Below are 18512 nucleotides of genomic sequence, written 5' to 3'. Positions count from 1 at the left end.
TTGACATCTCGCTATGGAGACCATTCGTGGTCTTCTGTGGAAGCCCACGCCGGAGGAGCAGGTATGCGCGACCTGATACATTGTTCGGTGTACAACATGGTGACAAAATCATTGTAATAGAAGAGGAAATGCAACGCTCTTGTGCGGCAGAATGTGCGCAAACTGGACCGCGATATCCAAGGTCTCAAGACAACCGAACAAAAGACGAAGAACCTTATCCTCCAATCCTCCAAGCGCGCGCAACGAAATCCCTCTATGGCCAAGCAGGCAAACCAGGAGGTGCGGATCTTTGCTCGAGAGTTGATCCGCGTGCGGAAACAGAGCGGGCGACTGCAGACGAGCAAGGCGCAGCTCAACTCTGTTCAGATGCAGGTCAACGAAGCGTTTTCCGTGCGGAAGATCGAGGGCAGCATCAAGGCAAGCACTGGTATTATGAAAGATGTCAACTCGCTCGTCAGATTACCGGAGCTGACGGGCACCATGCGTGAGCTATCTTCTGAGCTCATGAAGGCTGGCATTATTGAGGAGATGGTGGATGATACCCTAATGGACACCGAGGGCCTAGAGGAAGACGAAGAAGCAGAGGAGGAGGTTGACAAGGTCCTGTCAGATATTCTCAAGGACAGGCTACCGGCGAGCAAAGCCAAGGAGGACGAACTGCCATCTGTCGCACAGCCAGAGGAGGAAGAGGAAGATGATCAGGCAGAAATGCTAGCACAGATGAGAGGCAGGCTCGAGGCGCTGAAGAGCTGAGTGACCTAATTCACCAGGCTATACGCATACGACAGAAGCATGGAAAGTATCCAGATATATTACATGAGCGTTCAGCATCTTGCGAGGACATGATACCTCGGTGAACTTGAGTCTAGGGTGTATCAGGCAGATCGACAAGTCTCCAATAACTCCACCAAACAAAACAACTCAACAGCGCCCTGGTCTCGTCTTCCTTATTTCCCGGGATTCTGGTTGAAGTTCATACTATATCCTCCACTCTTCGGATCCTGCTGGAACTGAAAATTATCTGTACTCAGTCCAAATGGCTTCAGTATGCCGTTACCCAGCTGCTTCAACTTCCCCATCATGTCTGCCATCTCCGTGTCTTTTGCAGTATTCAGCTCCGTGGGTAATGTCCTCATCGCAGCCTGCACAGCCTTCTGATCCAAGCTGGACAACTGATGCGGCGGCTTCGACAGCGCCTGATAATCTTCGAGCGACCCTTGCAACGACGCCCAACCACCAACTTCATGTCGTGCCTTCGCGCGGCGTAGCAAAGCTTTTGTGCGCAGCTTGTGTACGTCGTTTATGCTGCGTCCAGTGCGGATGAGTGCGTCGAGAAGTACCTCCGTACTGTCGTCAATCTCACTTACACCTCCCACCGTTTCTCCCCTTCCATTCTCCTCTGCTTCTTTGACTGGAGGTGGATCAATCCTGTCTAGAGTATCCAAAGCTTTTGTTGCTGATTCGACAGCTTGCTTCCACTCTTCCAGCTTGATGTGGCATGCGGAGATATTTGAGCGGAGAACGGCGATGTCGTATTCGAGATATGTCGGGCACACAGCGAGGGCTTTTTCGTAGCCTTGAATTGCTGTAGTATAGTCGCCTGATGTAAAGGTCTTGTTTGCGAATGTCTTTTTTGTGTTCGACTCGTCCAGGAGCTGCTTCTCTTCATCTGGTGGGAAGATTTCAGGCGTGCAAGTCGCGTCAGTATTGGTCTTAGTGAGGGGCTCAGCCTCGGTGGGCGCCATTTTTAGGTATAGCTGTGAAGGTGGCGGGACTATCCAAGGGGTCGTCAAGACGCGCTTCTATGTGGTGACTTGGATTTGTTTTCGAAGTGACGTCGATCGAACCCTGAGCACTAGCGGCTAGCCTCGGTCCGTGGGGTTGCGGCTTCACTTTCGAATAAAAGTACCTTGCGGAGTCAATAGCCTCACGAATAGTTTCCAATCTCGGGATATCGTCAACATGAGCTCGACGTAAGTTTAACACGGCATCCGAAACACATCGTGAGTGGCAATGCTAATTTCTCAAAAGCACTACCCCACCACCCCGCATTCGCGCAGCGCTGTTCGACATGGACGGTCTGCTCATCGACTCTGAAGATATCTACACAGTGATCACGAACACTATCCTCGCTCGCTACGGCAAGCCAAACCTGCCATGGTCCATCAAGGCGCAACTGCAAGGTCGTCCTGGCCCTCAAGCTGGCCAGATTTTCCACTCATGGGCCGACCTACCCATTGATCAAGATCAGTTCTTCAAGGAGCAGAGGGAGCTTCAGGTGGAGCTGTTCCCAAACACAAAGCCACTGCCGGGTGTGATGGATCTGTTGTCAGGTCTGAAAAAGAGAGGCGTATACATGGCACTAGCAACCAGCAGCAACAAGAATAACTTCAAAATCAAGAGCGAACATCTCGGCGACCTCTTCCAGAACTTCGAGCTCGATCACCAAGTCCTCGGTGACGACCCAAGGATACCTGCTGGTCGCGGCAAACCAGCACCAGATATCTATCTCCTCGCTCTTTCTACGCTCAACAAGACCCTTGAAGCGCAAGGGCAACCACTGATACAACCAGAGGAGTGTTTGGTATTCGAAGACAGTGTGCCTGGTGTCGAGTCAGGGCGAAGAGCAGGTATGCAGGCAGTGTGGGTACCCCATCCCGGGCTCTTGAATGAGTATAAGGGAAGAGAGAAGGAGGTGCTGGCTGGATTGACTGGCGAGCACAAGGATGACGAAGAACCACAACTTCAGAAGACGGAAGTCGAGGTCAAGCAAGGTAAGAGGCAGGTAGGCATGCCCGGGGAGCTTGATGACGGCTGGGCAAGGCTGCTGAACAGCTTGGAGGACTTTCCGTATGAGTCCTATGGTATGAAAGAGTAGGCTGCATAAGTTGGACTCATACACGAAGCAATGCGCCGATAGACCTACGTTGTCCAAGGAAGTTTGAAGCGCTCTTTGTATTGCTAGACGCTGTTTCAGTCGAACAGTGCTACAACATTGATCGTTACGTGGCACTGCGTGTTGCGCCTTTTCTTATATGCCCGCTGCATATTTACTCAATATCGTGGCTTACGATCTCAGGATAGTTGCACTTCTATCAGTGATTTCGTAGCCTTCCCTTCAAGTCTCGAAGCAATATTCTTCATACTTGTCTTTCGCTACTCCGGATTGTTTTCGTGACGCATCCTTTCCGACTCTTTTGCATGACTTTGTCGAACATACACATAATGAGTCGCTCGAGCTTGCAGACGTTGTGCTTCAAAAGTACGGATGATGTTGAAAACAGACTATCGTCTATGGATTTTTCTGCGCACAGCTGAACCATAGCACTACCAGGCAATCCAAGAGCTCGAGTAAGCAAGAAAGAGGATTTATCCATTGTTCTCCTTAGGTCATCAGTCAGCAATCGTCCATACGGGGACCTTGATCGTAACATTAGCCTTGCGTCTTCGCAGACTAGGACAACTTGAAGCATCCACGGTTCGACCCGGGATGTTCTCTGAAGTGAGAGGCCCTTCTATGTTTTAGCTTGGGATCTTCTCATTATTATCGTCACTGTTGCCTGGCTAATTGAACGCTCCTGGTTCGGTCAAACATTATTGGCTTTCTTCGCGGTTCTTGGTATTTCAGTTTTTGCTCTGAAATATCAACTGCAGACCCCTTGGTAGTCAAAGTCATCCTCGCGACAAATCTGGCTCCATCTCTGGGGTTAATGTTGTTATCTGCCATACTCAGGAACGCAGTGTAAGGCTTTGTTAACTGGATAGTGGAATGAGGAGCATCATTAATAGCGTGTATTTCACCGTCATAAACAACGAGATGGAAGATGGAAAGACGGAATAATTGAATATTCGGCGGTTATTACGTCGGCTCCAATGCTGCAAGCAACAGTGTGCTCATCCGTATATGCTTATTATACAGAATATGTTAGTCGAGATCAACATCAGTCTTCTCTGATACACCTTCTGTGCGCATCGCAGTCCACTCCTCCCTCAGAACTTTCCGCACAAACTCATCTCGACTCTCTCGTGTTTCCATGCTTGCTCTCTCCGAATTTTCGTGCCCTCCTTTCTGGGCCCGGGGACTTCGGTACCATGCTCTGCGAGAAGCATAGTATGCAACTTCCATGTGTGCAATCAGTCCATCATGTCTTCTAATCCGTTTACGCAGACTCGTATCAAGTTTGTCCACACTACTGAGGCGTCCATGAATATAGTCACGTCGCGCAACGAGATCGGGCTCGTAGATCACTATGTTGTTAGTGGGTTTAATCGTCCCGCACGAATTGACTATGCATACTGGTAGCAACGCCGCCCATCACCGAGTACTCGCCGTGTGCCAGAGGATGTAGCGTTGGATGTAGACGGTTTGGCGTGAAGATGTCAAGCTTTGAGAGGTTGTATTGCTTGGAGGCATTCGTCATCGTCTGTATCTCCTCAGTCACTATTCAATGATAAGAAAGAAGGCTCAACTTACCACTTTCGGGAAGTGCCTCTTATCACAAGCCAAGCAGCACGTCAAAGTTGGCCACAGTGTCGATTTTCGTTTGCTTTTTTTGTAGCAGAGCTGACATATTTCTGCAAGCCATTTCCGCCGGCTTGTGTAGTTCTTGATTTTCCTTTGGGGTGCATAATTTGCATGTTGCTTGAGCAGAGCACGTGTGTACTCTTCCACAGCCGAATCCAAATGCTTACATGTCGCAGCAAGGCTGTTAAGCGGATGGAACAGGAATGATGCTCGACCGCACGGATTCGGAATAAACTCAAATATCCAGAAAAGAACCTCGAGGGGTAGCGTGATTAGTGCTGGCATCTTGCGTAACGATGTTCGAGATAAGCAGCTCGTGCTGATGCACAGAAAGCTTAGGCGCAAGCCTGAGGCAGTCGACGTGGATGGATTTGCGCCAGCGCGAGGCAGATGCAACTGCGTTTGTGGAGGTGCACTGCTCTTTGAGATTGACGTTGCTACACCGAAGTAGCTCTCAGGTGTGATCTTCCCGAACCGGCATTCACTACAGTGAGGTTGGGCGGGCGGGCGGCTGATTGGCTCGGGGCAGCAATCGCCAAGCTTGTAGCTGACTGAGCATATAAACGCCTCCCCACCGACGATCTTTCCCTCGATCTTCATCTATCCAAAGACCTCGCTGAGGATCGAAAATGGATAATTGCACGTTTGGACCTGTGTACGACGAGCAATGTCATCCGAGACCCGCCAATGGCCTCCCTGGGCTTAGTGGCGGCACATGCTGTCATATACTAATTCGCTATGCATTGTTCCGGAGTGTCGATTTTGACTGCTATGTCAATGATTGACAGTGTTGCACGCAATTGCGTTCTGTAGACACGCCTGTGCGCATGTCTAAAGGAACCTTCCATCCCTGATGCGCCGCGCCGTGTACGCCGAGTCTATTTGTCAATATCTCCGAGACACATACCGCGATGCTATACTGGAATCGGCGCTTGAGGGGCATGGAGACGCCGGACGTACGTCTGCCTTGTGTGAAGGTACTACTGCAGTCGCCGCCCTGGGGCCCTTGCCTACTGAAATATTAGAAACGATTCTACGACACCTCGACTTCTGGACACTGGCTCGATGCCTCCGAGTGTCGAAGTACTGGAATGCGGCGATATCTCGGTCTCCGCAGCTGCGGCAGGCTCTATTCCTCAATGCGAACGTCGAGGATGCCATCGATGGCCCAGCACTTGTCTTCAAGCTCGTCATAGACACACGAAACCTTGGAGCAGGTCGGCGTCAACAGGAGCCAATATTTTGGATTGATGCCGGCAAGCCTTACAACCATTCACACAAGCTCCAGCGACCAAAAATTTCCGGTGAAAACGTTGTGTTCAATCCGATCCTTCAAAACATGTTTCGGTCTGCACGTCCTTTGGGGACCTGCAGCTCCCCTTCTACACCCGAGGCTGGAGACTTTGACCGCAATGATCTTGCATCGCTCTGCTTTACTACGCGAGGGTTGCCAGGGGCTATATGGAGAAAGATGCTGATATCTCGGCCTCCTGCGCACACCATCACTATGGAGTGTGACTTTACCTTCGATCCCTCCTATCGCTGTAAAGCCTGGACACCATATACCGTTGAGGGGGGAATTACGATGGAAACCTTCTTCATGCTGGTGCAATCACGCATCGAATCAAGCTTCGACGACTACCAACGAGACCAGGCCTATCGACTGGGACAGAACGGTTGAAGACCAAATGTCCAGTGATATACCTCCTCGATAGATACTTCGGTCGAGCTACAGAGACACGCAGGTTGGTTTGTCTCAGGGTACGGATACGTCATACCGTACTAGAGATGAGTTATGAGCGTCCCACACGTACCACGACATTTTGGAGGAACGATCTGTGTCTTACATTCACGAAGAATCTGGTTAGACAAGGCCTAAATGCAGACAAGGAAGCTGCTTTACGACATGGAATGAATTACGACTAGGGCATATCTCTGCCGTGTTTCTCTACTTCGTCCATAAGTTCGTGAACCCAGTACGTTCTCACATTAGCAGTGAGCCCCGCTACTCGTCCATCGAAAACTTCTCAACACATCGCTGCCCCCAATCATCACGAATCATCCAGCAAACTCTCGAGTGGCATCACAACAGTCTTCAATCTCGTTGCGTCCATCCTAGAGGGTCCTTCGATAACAATGCTATTAGAGGATCAGAGAATCACGTTCTTTGTACAACTCTGGCTCGGCTTCAAACATGATGCCTTCAACGTAAGTCTCGCCCACCAAACGAAAACTTCCCGAAGGGGTTTCTCGCAATATCATCGGTACATGTCCTCCATACAAAACGCAACACAGGTCACCTTCCTGCATAACATGCGGACCGAAGCCGATGTGTCCACTGCTAGTTATGAAGAAACTCCTCCCTCTACAGAATCGTCGGGCATTGTCACTAACAGTGTCAATCAGCCACTCTTTGAATGGCTCTTCCGCTTCCCATCGTCTTGTCCATTTGAAGCGTTCTGGTATGATCAAATCTGTGTGGTGAAACTGGAAAACTGTAGGCGTCGCCATAGAGGGCCAGTGTCCGATATAGCCTCCAGTCAGAAGTCCTATCATGAACTCGGGGGTCGGGGCTGTCCCCTGCTCGGCAGTAACGACTTTGCGTAAGATTCCCCAAGTCTTTAGAAACTGCTCTTCGAAGAATATCTGCTCAACACAAGGCCTGAAGACTGATTTGACGGCTCCGATCGTGTAGCCTTCGACGAGCAATGCTTGACCTTGTATGTTTGCCTTCCCTTTGAGAGGTAGACCATGGCGAGTCCGTGTGCCAGCCTGGTAGATGTTCGAACCCAAGGCTCCGCCTAGCTCTAAATACGGTTTTGAGGTTTTCCAGCTTGGGATCCAACTCATGGTCCAGGGTATAGCTTCCTGATTTTTATGGTACACGCATGAGAATATCATCAGACCGTCTGGACCTTGCACACAAGCTTTTGCGAAGTCGACAAAGATTTCCCACGTCGGCCTGAGGTATTCGACGGGGATGATGGTAGTGCCATTGTTTGACGCTTTCGGATGACCAAAGTAGGCGTAGAGATAGTCGGCCTCCAAGTTTGCCCTGCAACCACTTTCTCAAATCCTATTGAGAACGTGCATGAAAGACAGAACTTTCTTCGTACTAGAAAGACTTCGCTTGGCCCTTGTCAGACATTGCATGCGCAAGTGAGCTGCGCGATAGCTTGTTTAGTCCAACAAATAGGACGTAGAGCATGGTTTGGAGATGGAGTAGCTGATTTGCGTTACATCTGCGACGGTAATGATTGGCTTGACAGACAGGTGGGTATTAACTGAATGTCAAGTGAGCTGAGCACCTGCATTTGACTAACTGCTCACGAGTTTGCCCCGAAGGAAGGAACTCTTCGAGATGCAGGCTCGTGGCAGGTCGAGAAAACACAGTCATACAGCGGCTACGAACTGGCACTTAACGTCAAACAGCCCGGTTGTTTCACACTGCTCAAAACTTTCGAACATAATACTCTATTCCAGTGCAAGCAGACTATTGAAAACGCGAAGTGCAGATAAGACGGCTTGATACAATAAAGAAAGTGTGAGTATCGATGACTAGGTAGCTATGCAGCATGCAATGTAAAAAGAAAAGGGTATATGTATGCTGTACTTTCCAAGAGAAACCAAAGCTGCGATATGTAGCGCCGATCGATGCAGTGTATCTGATAGAATGAAGAAGGGAACAGAAAAATTACAGTGACGAACTCGGACCCCTCTCTACGCTCGCCATAAAAATTCCTCCTCCATGGGCATTGGCGTGCGGCCTGTAAGCTCGAGCTCGCTGTTCAGTCGCTCAGCATCTTCCTCTTCTTCACTTCGCTGGCTATGTCCAGACAGCGGTGTCCGCATAGGACTCGTCTGCATCGATAGCTCTGCATCAAGACTGGCAGAGATGGACTTGGTGTCTTCTTGCGTTATCGGAGATGAGGGCTCTTCCGTAGTAGCTGACGCTTTGCTCGCCCTCTTTCTGGCACGCTCAAGTCGTGCTTCCTCGCGTTGCCGCATAAGCTCTTGTTCTTGAGCCACAGCACGCGCACGTCGCTCTTCGACGTCCTTACGCTTTATGAAGCGACCAAGAGCGTCAGATGCCTGAATCAGACCGTCGATGGAGATGGCGTGGTTCGTCATTTGGTGGTTAATATAATGGTACACCCCAGCCGGGGTGTCGCACTGCAAAAGCGCCTTCTCGTTGAGCTTGAGCAGAGCTAGGGCGATCTGGAAGAGGAACGTTGAACCGTCATGCATACACAATACAACATCCCAGACTCGGAAGAGTGCTTCGGCTGAGAGACAGTCGGTGAAGACGGACAAGAACCACTGAAAGGTCAAAGCCTCGAGCTCAATCTCCAGCATATCGAGATGTGCAGAAAGCTTGGGAAGAATCTCGACAACGTAGGAGCGCAACACCGTCTGATCAGCGCGGGAGGTAAGCAGGTTCTGGTCGTAGTAGTTTTGAGGCAGGATGTTCTCAATCATAGTAGCCAAGACCCAGAAAGCATCCTCAGCGGTAGGCATGATGAGCAGGAGACAGGCCGTAATTAGATTCATGCCCTGACAATACCCTACTTCTGGGTTACGGCGTGAGTATGCGAGCAGAACCTGGTTGAGCTTCTGCACGCCGGGTCCCGTGCGGAAGAAGATGTTATCAGTGAGTGTGCGTGTGATGTCCATCTCGATCTGTGTTGCAATGGCAGGATCGGTTTCGCCGTTGTTGACAAGATCCTCATAATAGCCTGGTATGCGGAGGCTAGAGGCACCACTGCACTCCGCCCAGATCTTAGCTCGATAGCTGACGGGTATGCCACCAAGAACAAGACGACGAAATTCTTGCCATTTGGCGCGGCCGACTTTGCCCTTGTTGCCCAGGCTGGCAATGCCGATGATTTCGCCATCGGTGAGGAGAGTCTCTGGCATAGCTTTCGAGCCACTGTCGGCGGCAGCATCACCCTCACGTTTCTGCTGTGCGCGGGCCTTCTTGTGGAACTCATTCCAGATTTGAGTACGGTCCTTCTGGATGTTGTCGTGCAGTTCGCTCATCTGATCAAGAAGCGACTTTACAGGGTCAGCTTGAGTGGGTGGATATGGGCTGATGGGTGTTGTAGGCGCAGAAGGTGTAGTAACAGAGAGCTCGGCATGGTTTGAAGATATGCGGGTTGGCGCAGGATCTGGGTTGGCACTCGACGATGGTAGGGATCCACGCTTGGTCATTGTGATCTGACTCTTTGGGACTGATAGCTCGGCCTCTGCCGACTCTACGGTCACTGTCGTGATGGGTGCTGCTGATGGCGTGTGCGAGAGAAGCTCGGTTGGCTGTGTTGCAAGTTTGAGATAGTCGACCCATGACTTGGACACAGGTTTGTTGCTCAGGTCATCCGAGCCTGAACTATAGGGTCGTGAAGGGTCGCCGCTCGCTGCGGATGTAGGGTCTTCATTCTCTTCGTCGAGTCCCATCAGGTTTACAACAGACCTGCCACCGCCAAGTGACTCAACGTTGTTGTTTCGCTTGTGCTGGGTTAATGCAGCAGCAGCCTCACTCTGTCTCTTCTTTCGACGCTGATCGTAGATAAATCCAAACCTGTCGGTCAAATATTCGCTGCTGCCAACGAACCTGTTGTGATGCTGGACCAGGGTGGGTGGTCGTGATTCTTCTGGTAGGATACGATCCATTTCAACTGGTCCGAGGTTGCTCATTCCACGGGAAGGCTGCGGACTCGCAATGCTGGTGCCGATTTTGGGTGTGTCTCCTACAACGCTCTTGATCGTTCCATTGGGGCCTAGGTTCTGACGCTTCTGGACGTTTGCTAGAGAAGACTTTGCAGACTGAGTTGTCCTTGCCGAGACCACAGATGATGTGCGATCCGCCGCATCTGAATCTGTGCGCTTACGGCCCCTGACAGTGCTAGCCTTGGTGGTACTCGATTGGGTGTTGCCAGCTACCATTTTGAGCGCCCAGCTGGCAATAGACACTGACGAGGATCGGCGACTTGAGTTTTCAGCAGAATGGTCATGACTCTGCAGTCGGCGTAGTGCAGGGACTGCACTGCCTGTCTTATCAGTGCCAGGTGGTACGAAGAGATCATTCACAAGGGCTTTTCGAGGAGCCTTGGCTCCACTGTTTCCTCGGGATCGTGTTTGTCCTGAAAGGCTTGACGCTTCTCTGTCAACCATGCTTGCGACAGATGGGGCTCTGCTGCTCTTCCTGCTCGTCCCGTTGAAGATGTAGTTCTTCCAGCCAGGCCGTCCTGTCTCGCGTGGTGCGTCCGAAGCAACCGAGTAGATGGACCCTGCCTCAGCAGATGGCACTGAAAGTCCAGTATCGATACCCAAAGCGTCAGGGTGCTGTGCGACTTCGTCTTCCATAGCCCGCGCCAGTCTATCTTCCATAGGATCATCTGGATGTAGTCCAGAGAGCGCACTATCGCCCCGTGTCCTTTGCTTGGTGAGGCCGTTTGGTTGCTCCCTGTTTTTCTCAAGATCGCGTAGTCGATTTTCGATGTCCATGTTCGACACCTCGCATTCCTGCAGCATCCTCTTTAGGATTCTCTCGCGCTCCTCTGCCCTTCGTCGTAGAGCAGTGATCTGTGCATCTCGCTGGGCCAAGTCACCAGCCAGCTGCTTAACCAAGGCAACAGCACCCGCCTGGTCAATTGCATCCTTGATGTTGTGGTCGGTAGAGAAGTGTAAATTGCCGGGGACCTTTGAGGGCTCGGCCGGTGTGTCGTCAAAGAGCGCCGAGCGGTCCCTGGCTGCGGGTGCACCCATCAAACTGCCTACGATCTGCTGTGTTGACTTTGTCACCTTCCTCACTGTGGCCGCAGGAAGTGGGCTCTTCCCAGCATCCGGTGGCGGGACAGCCTTCACAGTATCTGGCGACGCTACAGTCGCGTTTTCTCCGATTTTGGCAACCTCATCTACGACAACGCTAGTTGCGCGAAACCAGCCATTTATGCGCGACTGCACTGGGGATGGCTCTGGACTCGGTGATAGCGAGGGAAACGATGTCAGGCTCTTCGTATCCTCAGGTGGAGAAGGGTGTCTGCTTCGGCTGCGGCTCAGGGATGTATTTGAAGCACGCTTGCTCGGCCGTACGCGTTGTATGCTGCGGTTTCTAGGGTTCGAGAGGGTTGAAGTCTGCGAGGCAGTGCGCACGAGATCAGCAGACCGTGGAGTGTCGACGGCCGCCATTTCGTTCAGGCTCTGCTGCGAGCGCGCGCATGCGTGTGGTGAATAAAGGGCGCACGTGAGGGTGTCGTTGCAATAATGTTGGAGAGGACGTGACGGTTGGATGTTTGCTGCGTGCTCGTGTTGTTTGTGGGCGGCGCTGCGTGCATGTGGGACAGGTGTGCGTCATAACAGTGTGCGTCGTGGACGCTCGCTATGCTCTCTAGATGTGCGCCTTCGACGTGTTCAAAAATTCCTCAAAGCAGCTAACAGTTCGCATCAGGGGTAATCACGGCGAAAGGGATGGGCCTGCAATAAAACGCACTGCAAGGGGCTCCAGGCACAACTCTCGGGCGTGCTTTGGGCGTGGACGGTTTGGACAGCAATCCGCCGCCGCCGATCCCCATTCACTAGCCACGAAGCCACATGCTAACCTGTGCTTTGACAGCCAATGCCTGTCCACTTTGCCTTACCGGTTCGTGTCCCGGAACGATATCGATACGCTCGCCTGAAACGTGCTTCTTTTGTCGCCCAATGCCCCAATGCCCATTACGGACGAGGACGCCGCACTGCAGGCCATTACGACTCTGGACCCGCTGTCTACCGAGCAGCAGGGCGCACTGCACGCCATTCACAACATCGTCAACAATGCCAGTGTTTGGGCCAGCGGGTGCAGAGCTTTGCGTTTACAGGGGTAGCGGGGTAGAGAGTTAGTAAGCAAGGGAAAATCACAACAGTAACAGGAGTGTAAATAGCACTGTAAACACTGTTTCATTCATGTGCAGACCTGTAAACTATTTAATCCTCATCATCTTCATCACTGTCCTCTGAGGAGGAGGAATCCATAGCAAGCTCTAGAGCCGCTACGGACTTCTTTACGTCCCGTACGCACTTACGGACCTCTGTAAAAAATGTTAGCAGCCAGTAGATTTCTTTTACAGGCCTGTAACCTACTCTTCTTCTTCCTCTTCCTCTTCTCCTTCTTCTTCTCCTTCTTGGAGGCGGTGGCGGTGGTGGCGGCGGCGGCAGCGGCGGCGGGGAGGCAGCAGGGGTGGCGGTGGTGCGGCGGCGCTTCTTGGAGGGGGTGGCAGGGGCAGGGGCAGGGGCAGGGGCAGCAGCAGCGGCAGCGGCAGCGGCAGCGACCTGGCGGCGGGACCTGGAGGGGGTGGCGATGGCGGGGACGGGGACGACGGGGGCGGGCGTGGCTGTAGCAGGGTCAATAAGGTCTGTATGGGGAATGTGGAGGCTGTAAACTTACGGCGGAAGGAGCAGCGGGCGCCCTCACTGCCATAGTGGCAGTTGGCGCACGAGTCGAGCAGCTGGCCTGTAACTACCACGCAGGTAGTATACGGGCCAGCTGCTCGCTGGCAGGAGTCGCATTCGGTGGGGGCGACGCGGCCGACAACCTGCGCGAGCGCAGATTCGAGGTTCTGCTGCCGAACTGCTTACTGTCAGTACAGGGCTCTACAGGACACTTACAGGGGGTTACTTACCAGCGAGGTTGAACTTGCTGGGCTCGTAGCCCGCGCGGAACTCCAGCTGGCGCTGGACTGGCCGAGAAGCCAGCCTTGTGCAGGCCCGCGAGGCGGGCGGCATGGCGAGCAGGGCGGCGGCGGTGGGCGGGCCGGGGCAGGGGGAGCGGCGGGAGGGCGGGGGCGGCAGCGAGGGCGGCGGCGGCAGTGGCAGCAGCAGCAGCAGCGGCGGCGTCAGCGGCGGCGGTGTTGGCGGTGTTGGCGGGGGCGGCGAGGGCAGCGGCGGCGTCGGCGGCGGCGGTGTTGGCGGGGGCGGCGACGTCGTCGGCGGGGGCGGAGGAGTCCATATTGATGACCTAGAGAGTAGTAAAACGGGGGAGGGCGGCTGCCTATATAGTATATCGCAGCCAGCTAGCAGCTGCCAAGACCTGCGATATTTTGGTGTTGTAGCTCACCGTGAATAGTATATTCTGTTTGTCGGGCCAAAACAGTGAATAGGCAGCCATCAAATGACGTTATAGGGCCTGTGGCTATACTGTATCTGGATTGTACGGTCACTGTACGTGGCCTGATTGGTGCTGGATACTGGTACGCGGGGGTTTGTAAGCTCACGGTGAAGGTCAACCTGCGGGCACAATAGCACCTGTAACGGCAGAATAACTAGGCGGTGACGTACTATTGATAGCCGTTAGCCCGATATACTAGTAGGTTGTGGCAGTGACGTTGACGGGCTGATATACTGGTAGCGGCGACGTTGGCGGGCTGATATACTAGTAGGTTGTGGCTGGCTACAGGAGCACCTCTGGGTATACGATATTAGGGACCGTACGGGATGGCTCATCGCTAGTATCAGGTGCTGGCAGCAGGATTGACAGGCCTGCAAGTGTAGTTACACGGGATATAGCTACGTATAGCTGGCCATGTGTAAACACAGCGTGACGCAGATCAACGCCTACAACAGAGAGTGACTGGCCCTGTGACTTGTTTACAGTGATTGCAAAGGAGAGGCGAACTGGAAACTGGACCCGGCTGACGATAAACGGGAGCTCTCTACTGGTTGAAGTGAGCCTGATACGTGGCAGCAGGCAGAGCTGGCCTGCAAACTCGCCAGATAGGATGCGGGCCTGGATACAGCGGGAGGATATATGTGTAACCGCTAAACGGGTACCGTTGCAGAGCCCCTGGCTTGGGTACAGGTTCCGTAGAAGCATTATTGGTACGCCTACCTTAAGCAGAAGGCGTGACGGGGGCAGTGACGGGGGCTCAAAGGACTGCAGCAGCTCTACGGGAGGCAGATCCTGTGTTGTATTGTCCTCAACCTCAGCAGAGTCCACTGCAACCAGCTCTACTAGCTCACCAGGGAAGGCAGCAAGCATTGCGGCGTTGATTACAGCCACTGCGTCGTTCCGTACGGCCAGTATAGCACGGCCGTTGAGGACCTGATAGTCCGCAGCAGCCTGCTGGAGGAGGTGCGGCGGATAGACGTGATCCAGGAAGCCCTGTAGGCTGTAGTAGACGGTCATCCAGTCTGGGATGGAGATCAGGCCATCCATCTCACGGGTAGCCAGTCCCCGGCACCAGGCTGCAAAACAGGTGTTGTCAGCCCCAGATAGCACCCGCATATTCTGACGCAGGTGCAGTACGGTCATGTGCGGCCATATGAGCGTAGACTGCTGCAGGCAGGCGTTGACGATGGCAGGCCGCTGGCCCCGGCGGACGACGGGTAGGATCTGGGCAAAATCGCCGCTGGCAATTACAGGGAGGCCGCCAAACAGGGCAGGGGAGCTACGGACGTCCTGCAGCATACGGTGGACTGCCTCAAAGCAGTAACGGTGCTGCATAGGCACCTCGTCCCAGATAACTAGAGTAGCGGCCTGCAGCAGCCGCCCAAGCTCCGAGCCTGGAGCAACAGGGCAGATGGAATCGTCGTGGATATCCAACGGGATCCGGAAACAGGAGTGGGCAGTGCGGCCGCCGGGCAGCAGGACAGCAGCTATACCCGACGACGCAACGCACAGGACCACCCGGCCTGTAGAGCGATAGTAGGCACATATACAGCGCCAGAGGAACGTCTTGCCTGTGCCTGCTGGGCCCTGTACGAAGAAGTGGGCAGTGCTGTGGTCAGCCTCAATAGCGGCAGTAACGGCATCAAATACGGCGCGCTGGTCCATATTCAGCCCTGTAACAGTGTCCTAGAAGGCAGTGTCCTGCCCGTCTGTATCGTAGGCCAGCTCAGCGGCAAGAAGCTGATTCTGCAGCCGTACTCCCCAGTTGAACTGGCACGCAGGGAGTGAGAAATCCGTAAGACGTTTGCCAGACTCTGCCAGCAGCCCTTCTATCAGATACAGGCCGTAGTCAAGGTACGCGTCTGGATCTGCGGATACTAGCAGGGCAGCAGCAGCCTCAGGTAAGTCGTCACACAAATCCGCCTGGAAGGCTGCCCAGATAGCAGCTGGATCTGTAACAGGCCCATTTAAGAGAGCAGCAACGAAGAAGTACCGTAACGCCTGGCCTGTGGCAAACGTAACGGCGTCCTGGAAGCAGGCTACCCAGTCTCCATCGTGTAGCAGTAACCCGCGGGCAGCTGCGGCGGCCTGGAAAGTAGGATACTCTGTGCCGCTAAAGGTACGCAGGTCCGCGTAGGACTGTGGACCCCGTACGGTAGTCAAGAGAAGCCGTAGATAGAACCGTTCACCCTGTAGCGGGCTGCAAAAGTACATGCGGCCAATCGCAGTGCCGCGCTGACGCACGTGCCAGGTCCGTGACGGGAGGTGCCAAACAAACTGGGATGGATAGTCCTGATATAGGACCTCACGGCCATACTCATGGTCAGCGTTGCGCTGGAAGAACGCCGTAAGCGTAGTTACAGATCGCTCCAGGCGGGCTGATAACTCTGCAGTGGTAGCGTTAGCAGGGAACGTAACTATCTGCTCATTCGGTAGGTGGACCGCTAGGGGCACTACAGTGGGCCGCTCCATGTGTACTGGGTACTCAAACAGCCGCCAAACAGCCTCAGATGGACTGATATATCGCCCGTTTAGATGCTGCTTAACCTCATCTGCTTCTGAGACGTTTAGTACTGCCCTGTCAGTGCCCTTGTAGATGTACTTGTGGACGTATTTGATAGCGTGGATAGTGCCGCAAACCTCTACATTGATATAGGCCCAGTACTTACGGAGCAGACCAGGGTTATACGGGACAACCCAGCTGTTATTAAGGTGTACAATACGGCCCTTACACCGTACAGCAAGCGTGCGGCCATCATCCCGGCGCTGATACTCAGGGTACCCGTCCTCATGGACCACTGTAGATGGGCAGTAACGCTTGGGAAAGTTCTTAGAGCACCGCGGCGGGGCGCTGTCGCGCTGAGGCACCATACACGGGGCCTGCAGATTGTGCTCCCCACATGGCCCGTGAAGCATGAAGGTCCGTACAACCTCTGTAAGCAGGCCGTCTGGGTCATCCACAGGGGAAGGGATCTCAGCCCGGATAGTGCTATCAATTGTTACAGGATCCGTGAACGCCTCGCGGTCGTGTGGGGTCAGGAACAGCAGCAGGTGTATATGGGGCAGGCCCCGTTTCTGGTACTCAATCGTGTACACGTGGCCCAGATGGGTGCCGAACAGGTTGCTCTTCACATCGGCTACTAGCTTCTGCACCTTCAGATGGAAGGCCCGGCAGATTAGATCAGGCCGATTCAGGCCTGTCTCCCCAGGGCGGAGCTCACGGGCAACCTCTGGCCAGTATGGGCTAGCTGTAAAAGTGATAAACAGGGTAGGGCGGCCATATCGACGGACGATAGCCATAGAGTCCTGATAGCACTGGCTGACAAATCGTGAGCTGCCTAGATAGGACGACGGCAGGACAACGCGGCGTCCAACAGGGCCTGCCTGGGCGTCGTTGTTGCCCATAACGGCATCAGCAACACCGCTATACAGGTCTGCCCGCAGCTGTGCCTGGTTTGCTCGGATCCAGGCCAGCCGGGCCTGGTCGCAGATAGCCCAGATATCCACAACGTACTGCTGAAACAGCCTGTAGAAGCGGAACGGATTTGTAGTCTGCCCAGGGCGGGGGTGTAGATAGTATCGATAGTAGGTTTGCTGGGTCAGCGACGTCTGCAGACGGGATCCGTCCTGGTTACGGAGCGTTAGCCCCGGCCGCCACCCAGAATCCCCGTGGGGAAACATCAGTACGTAGTGTAGCGGCATGTAAGATGGGTGGGCGGCGCTGATAGTAAACAGGGCGCTGGAGTTACGGGCCGCTAGGACGATGGGACGGGACGTCTCTGCACCTGCTGCGTCAGGTATCACTAGGCCTAGCTCATCGCTAGTAGGTACGTTCTCCCTGCGGCGGTCCTGCCCAGTCTCTAGGGCTAGTGTAAGCCTGCTGGTTAGTATGACGCGGGCGTCTGCAGCGCTACTGTTGAGCCGATCCTGGGCCGTGCGGTATATAGATATATATGGGTTATTGATCTCATATAGCATTGCCGTTAGATCTTAGAGAATCTGGAGCTGTAAGTGGCTGTTCCGCTGGTGGCGGGCGTTGGCAGCGTACTGTGGGTCGTAAAAGTATAGCTAAGCGTACTGCGGCAGGCTTCCCTTGAGAACCTCTACAGGGCCGCTGCGGTGGTATAGGGCCCCGTGGATCTGAAACACCTGCACGCCAGGGCCCTGCGCCCCACAGCTGGTAGGTGTACAGTCTACCGAGGTAAACGCAAAGGCAGCGTTGTAGGCCCGTAGCTCCTTACGGAAGTGCCGCGCTGCTAGAGTATTCGTGTTGAGTAGCTGATACAGGTACGACGGCAGCGGTGTGAGGGCTGGCAGGTCGACCTCGCCGTCCAGGCAGCAGAGAGTAAATCGCGGGTCTGTTACAGAGGTAGTGCTCTTCCGCTCATCTATCCAGTGTAAGGCGCCGCAGGCTGAACAGGGCACCTGCATGCTGCCAATATCGTAGTATACACCATCAGGACGACGTCGCAGGAGCGGGGTGGTGTCCTGTTGGAGCCCTACAAGGACTGTCTCGGGCAGGTCGTCAAACGGGTTATCACTATACTGGGAGCTAGGGGCAGCAGCTGGAGCAGCAGCAGCAGCCGGGTTATTAGGAGTATTACTGGCACTGCCCTCACGGCGTGAGGCCTGTTCAGGGGCGCTAGCACTGGGCGCTGGCTGGGAGGCAGTTAGGCGGTCCCTCTGGGGGCTTGATGGACGTGGAGGTGTAGAGAGACGGCGTCGCCGGCGGCCTGCACGGGACGTCTACTGACTGTAAGCGTAATCAGAGAGAGGGGGAGGTAGTAGTTACAGCACTGCAGTTGCTACATGGCTGGTAGACGCCCCCTATCCGGTTGCGGCGGA

The 18512-nt window shown here is 53.9% G+C and overlaps 8 protein-coding genes across 8 annotated transcripts, besides 20 other annotated features; 2 read left to right on the top strand and 6 right to left on the bottom strand.

The window, feature by feature from the left end:
- Positions 1-13: 13 nt before the first annotated feature.
- On the top strand, positions 14-753 carry EKO05_0001429 (Vacuolar protein-sorting-associated protein 24; the record flags this gene model as incomplete). Its single annotated transcript, XM_038937185.1, has 2 exons — positions 14-61; positions 121-753. 2 exons carry the CDS (start codon positions 14-16, stop codon positions 751-753), a joined length of 681 nt encoding a protein of 226 aa, XP_038802187.1.
- A 194-nt stretch (positions 754-947) lies between these two features.
- Positions 948-1745, bottom strand: EKO05_0001428 (uncharacterized protein; the record flags this gene model as incomplete). Its single annotated transcript, XM_038944974.1, has 1 exon — positions 948-1745. The coding sequence occupies one exon, from the start codon at positions 1743-1745 to the stop codon at positions 948-950; it is 798 nt and encodes a 265-aa protein (XP_038802186.1).
- Positions 1746-1962: 217 nt separating this feature from the next.
- EKO05_0001427 (Pseudouridine 5'-phosphatase) lies at positions 1963-2878 on the top strand (the record flags this gene model as incomplete). The annotated part of the gene is made up of 2 exons (XM_038937148.1): positions 1963-1973; positions 2032-2878. The coding sequence occupies 2 exons, from the start codon at positions 1963-1965 to the stop codon at positions 2876-2878; spliced, it is 858 nt and encodes a 285-aa protein (XP_038802185.1).
- A 1047-nt stretch (positions 2879-3925) lies between these two features.
- EKO05_0001426 (uncharacterized protein) lies at positions 3926-4810 on the bottom strand (the record flags this gene model as incomplete). The annotated part of the gene is made up of 3 exons (XM_038937325.1): positions 3926-4248; positions 4298-4424; positions 4475-4810. 3 exons carry the CDS (start codon positions 4808-4810, stop codon positions 3926-3928), a joined length of 786 nt encoding a protein of 261 aa, XP_038802184.1.
- Positions 4811-8245: 3435 nt separating this feature from the next.
- EKO05_0001425 (uncharacterized protein) lies at positions 8246-11713 on the bottom strand (the record flags this gene model as incomplete). The annotated part of the gene is made up of 1 exon (XM_038944972.1): positions 8246-11713. The coding sequence occupies one exon, from the start codon at positions 11711-11713 to the stop codon at positions 8246-8248; it is 3468 nt and encodes a 1155-aa protein (XP_038802181.1).
- Positions 11714-12338: 625 nt separating this feature from the next.
- Positions 12339-12775: a mobile genetic element.
- Positions 12644-12686: a tandem repeat.
- Positions 12687-12760: a tandem repeat.
- Positions 12776-12830: a tandem repeat.
- Positions 12831-18512: part of a mobile genetic element that runs on past the window's edge.
- Positions 13179-13508, bottom strand: EKO05_0001424 (uncharacterized protein; the record flags this gene model as incomplete). The annotated part of the gene is made up of 1 exon (XM_038937425.2): positions 13179-13508. The coding sequence occupies one exon, from the start codon at positions 13506-13508 to the stop codon at positions 13179-13181; it is 330 nt and encodes a 109-aa protein (XP_038802180.2).
- Positions 13274-13501: a tandem repeat.
- Positions 13950-15332, bottom strand: EKO05_0001423 (uncharacterized protein; the record flags this gene model as incomplete). Its single annotated transcript, XM_038937122.2, has 1 exon — positions 13950-15332. The coding sequence occupies one exon, from the start codon at positions 15330-15332 to the stop codon at positions 13950-13952; it is 1383 nt and encodes a 460-aa protein (XP_038802179.2).
- Positions 13956-15337: a mobile genetic element.
- Positions 14025-15265: a mobile genetic element.
- Positions 14028-14188: a mobile genetic element.
- Positions 14028-15337: a mobile genetic element.
- Positions 14136-15322: a mobile genetic element.
- Positions 15354-17645, bottom strand: EKO05_0001422 (uncharacterized protein; the record flags this gene model as incomplete). The annotated part of the gene is made up of 1 exon (XM_059635669.1): positions 15354-17645. One exon carries the CDS (start codon positions 17643-17645, stop codon positions 15354-15356), a length of 2292 nt encoding a protein of 763 aa, XP_059491652.1.
- Positions 15375-17653: a mobile genetic element.
- Positions 15447-17656: a mobile genetic element.
- Positions 15573-17644: a mobile genetic element.
- Positions 15690-17023: a mobile genetic element.
- Positions 15708-16756: a mobile genetic element.
- Positions 17739-18115: a mobile genetic element.
- Positions 17778-18130: a mobile genetic element.
- Positions 17778-18133: a mobile genetic element.
- Positions 18226-18251: a tandem repeat.

This window comes from Ascochyta rabiei, chromosome 2, assembly GCF_004011695.2.
Source record: "Ascochyta rabiei chromosome 2, complete sequence".
Classification (NCBI taxonomy): Eukaryota; Fungi; Ascomycota; class Dothideomycetes; order Pleosporales; family Didymellaceae; genus Ascochyta; species Ascochyta rabiei.
This window is presented reverse-complemented; position numbering and strand designations above follow the sequence as displayed.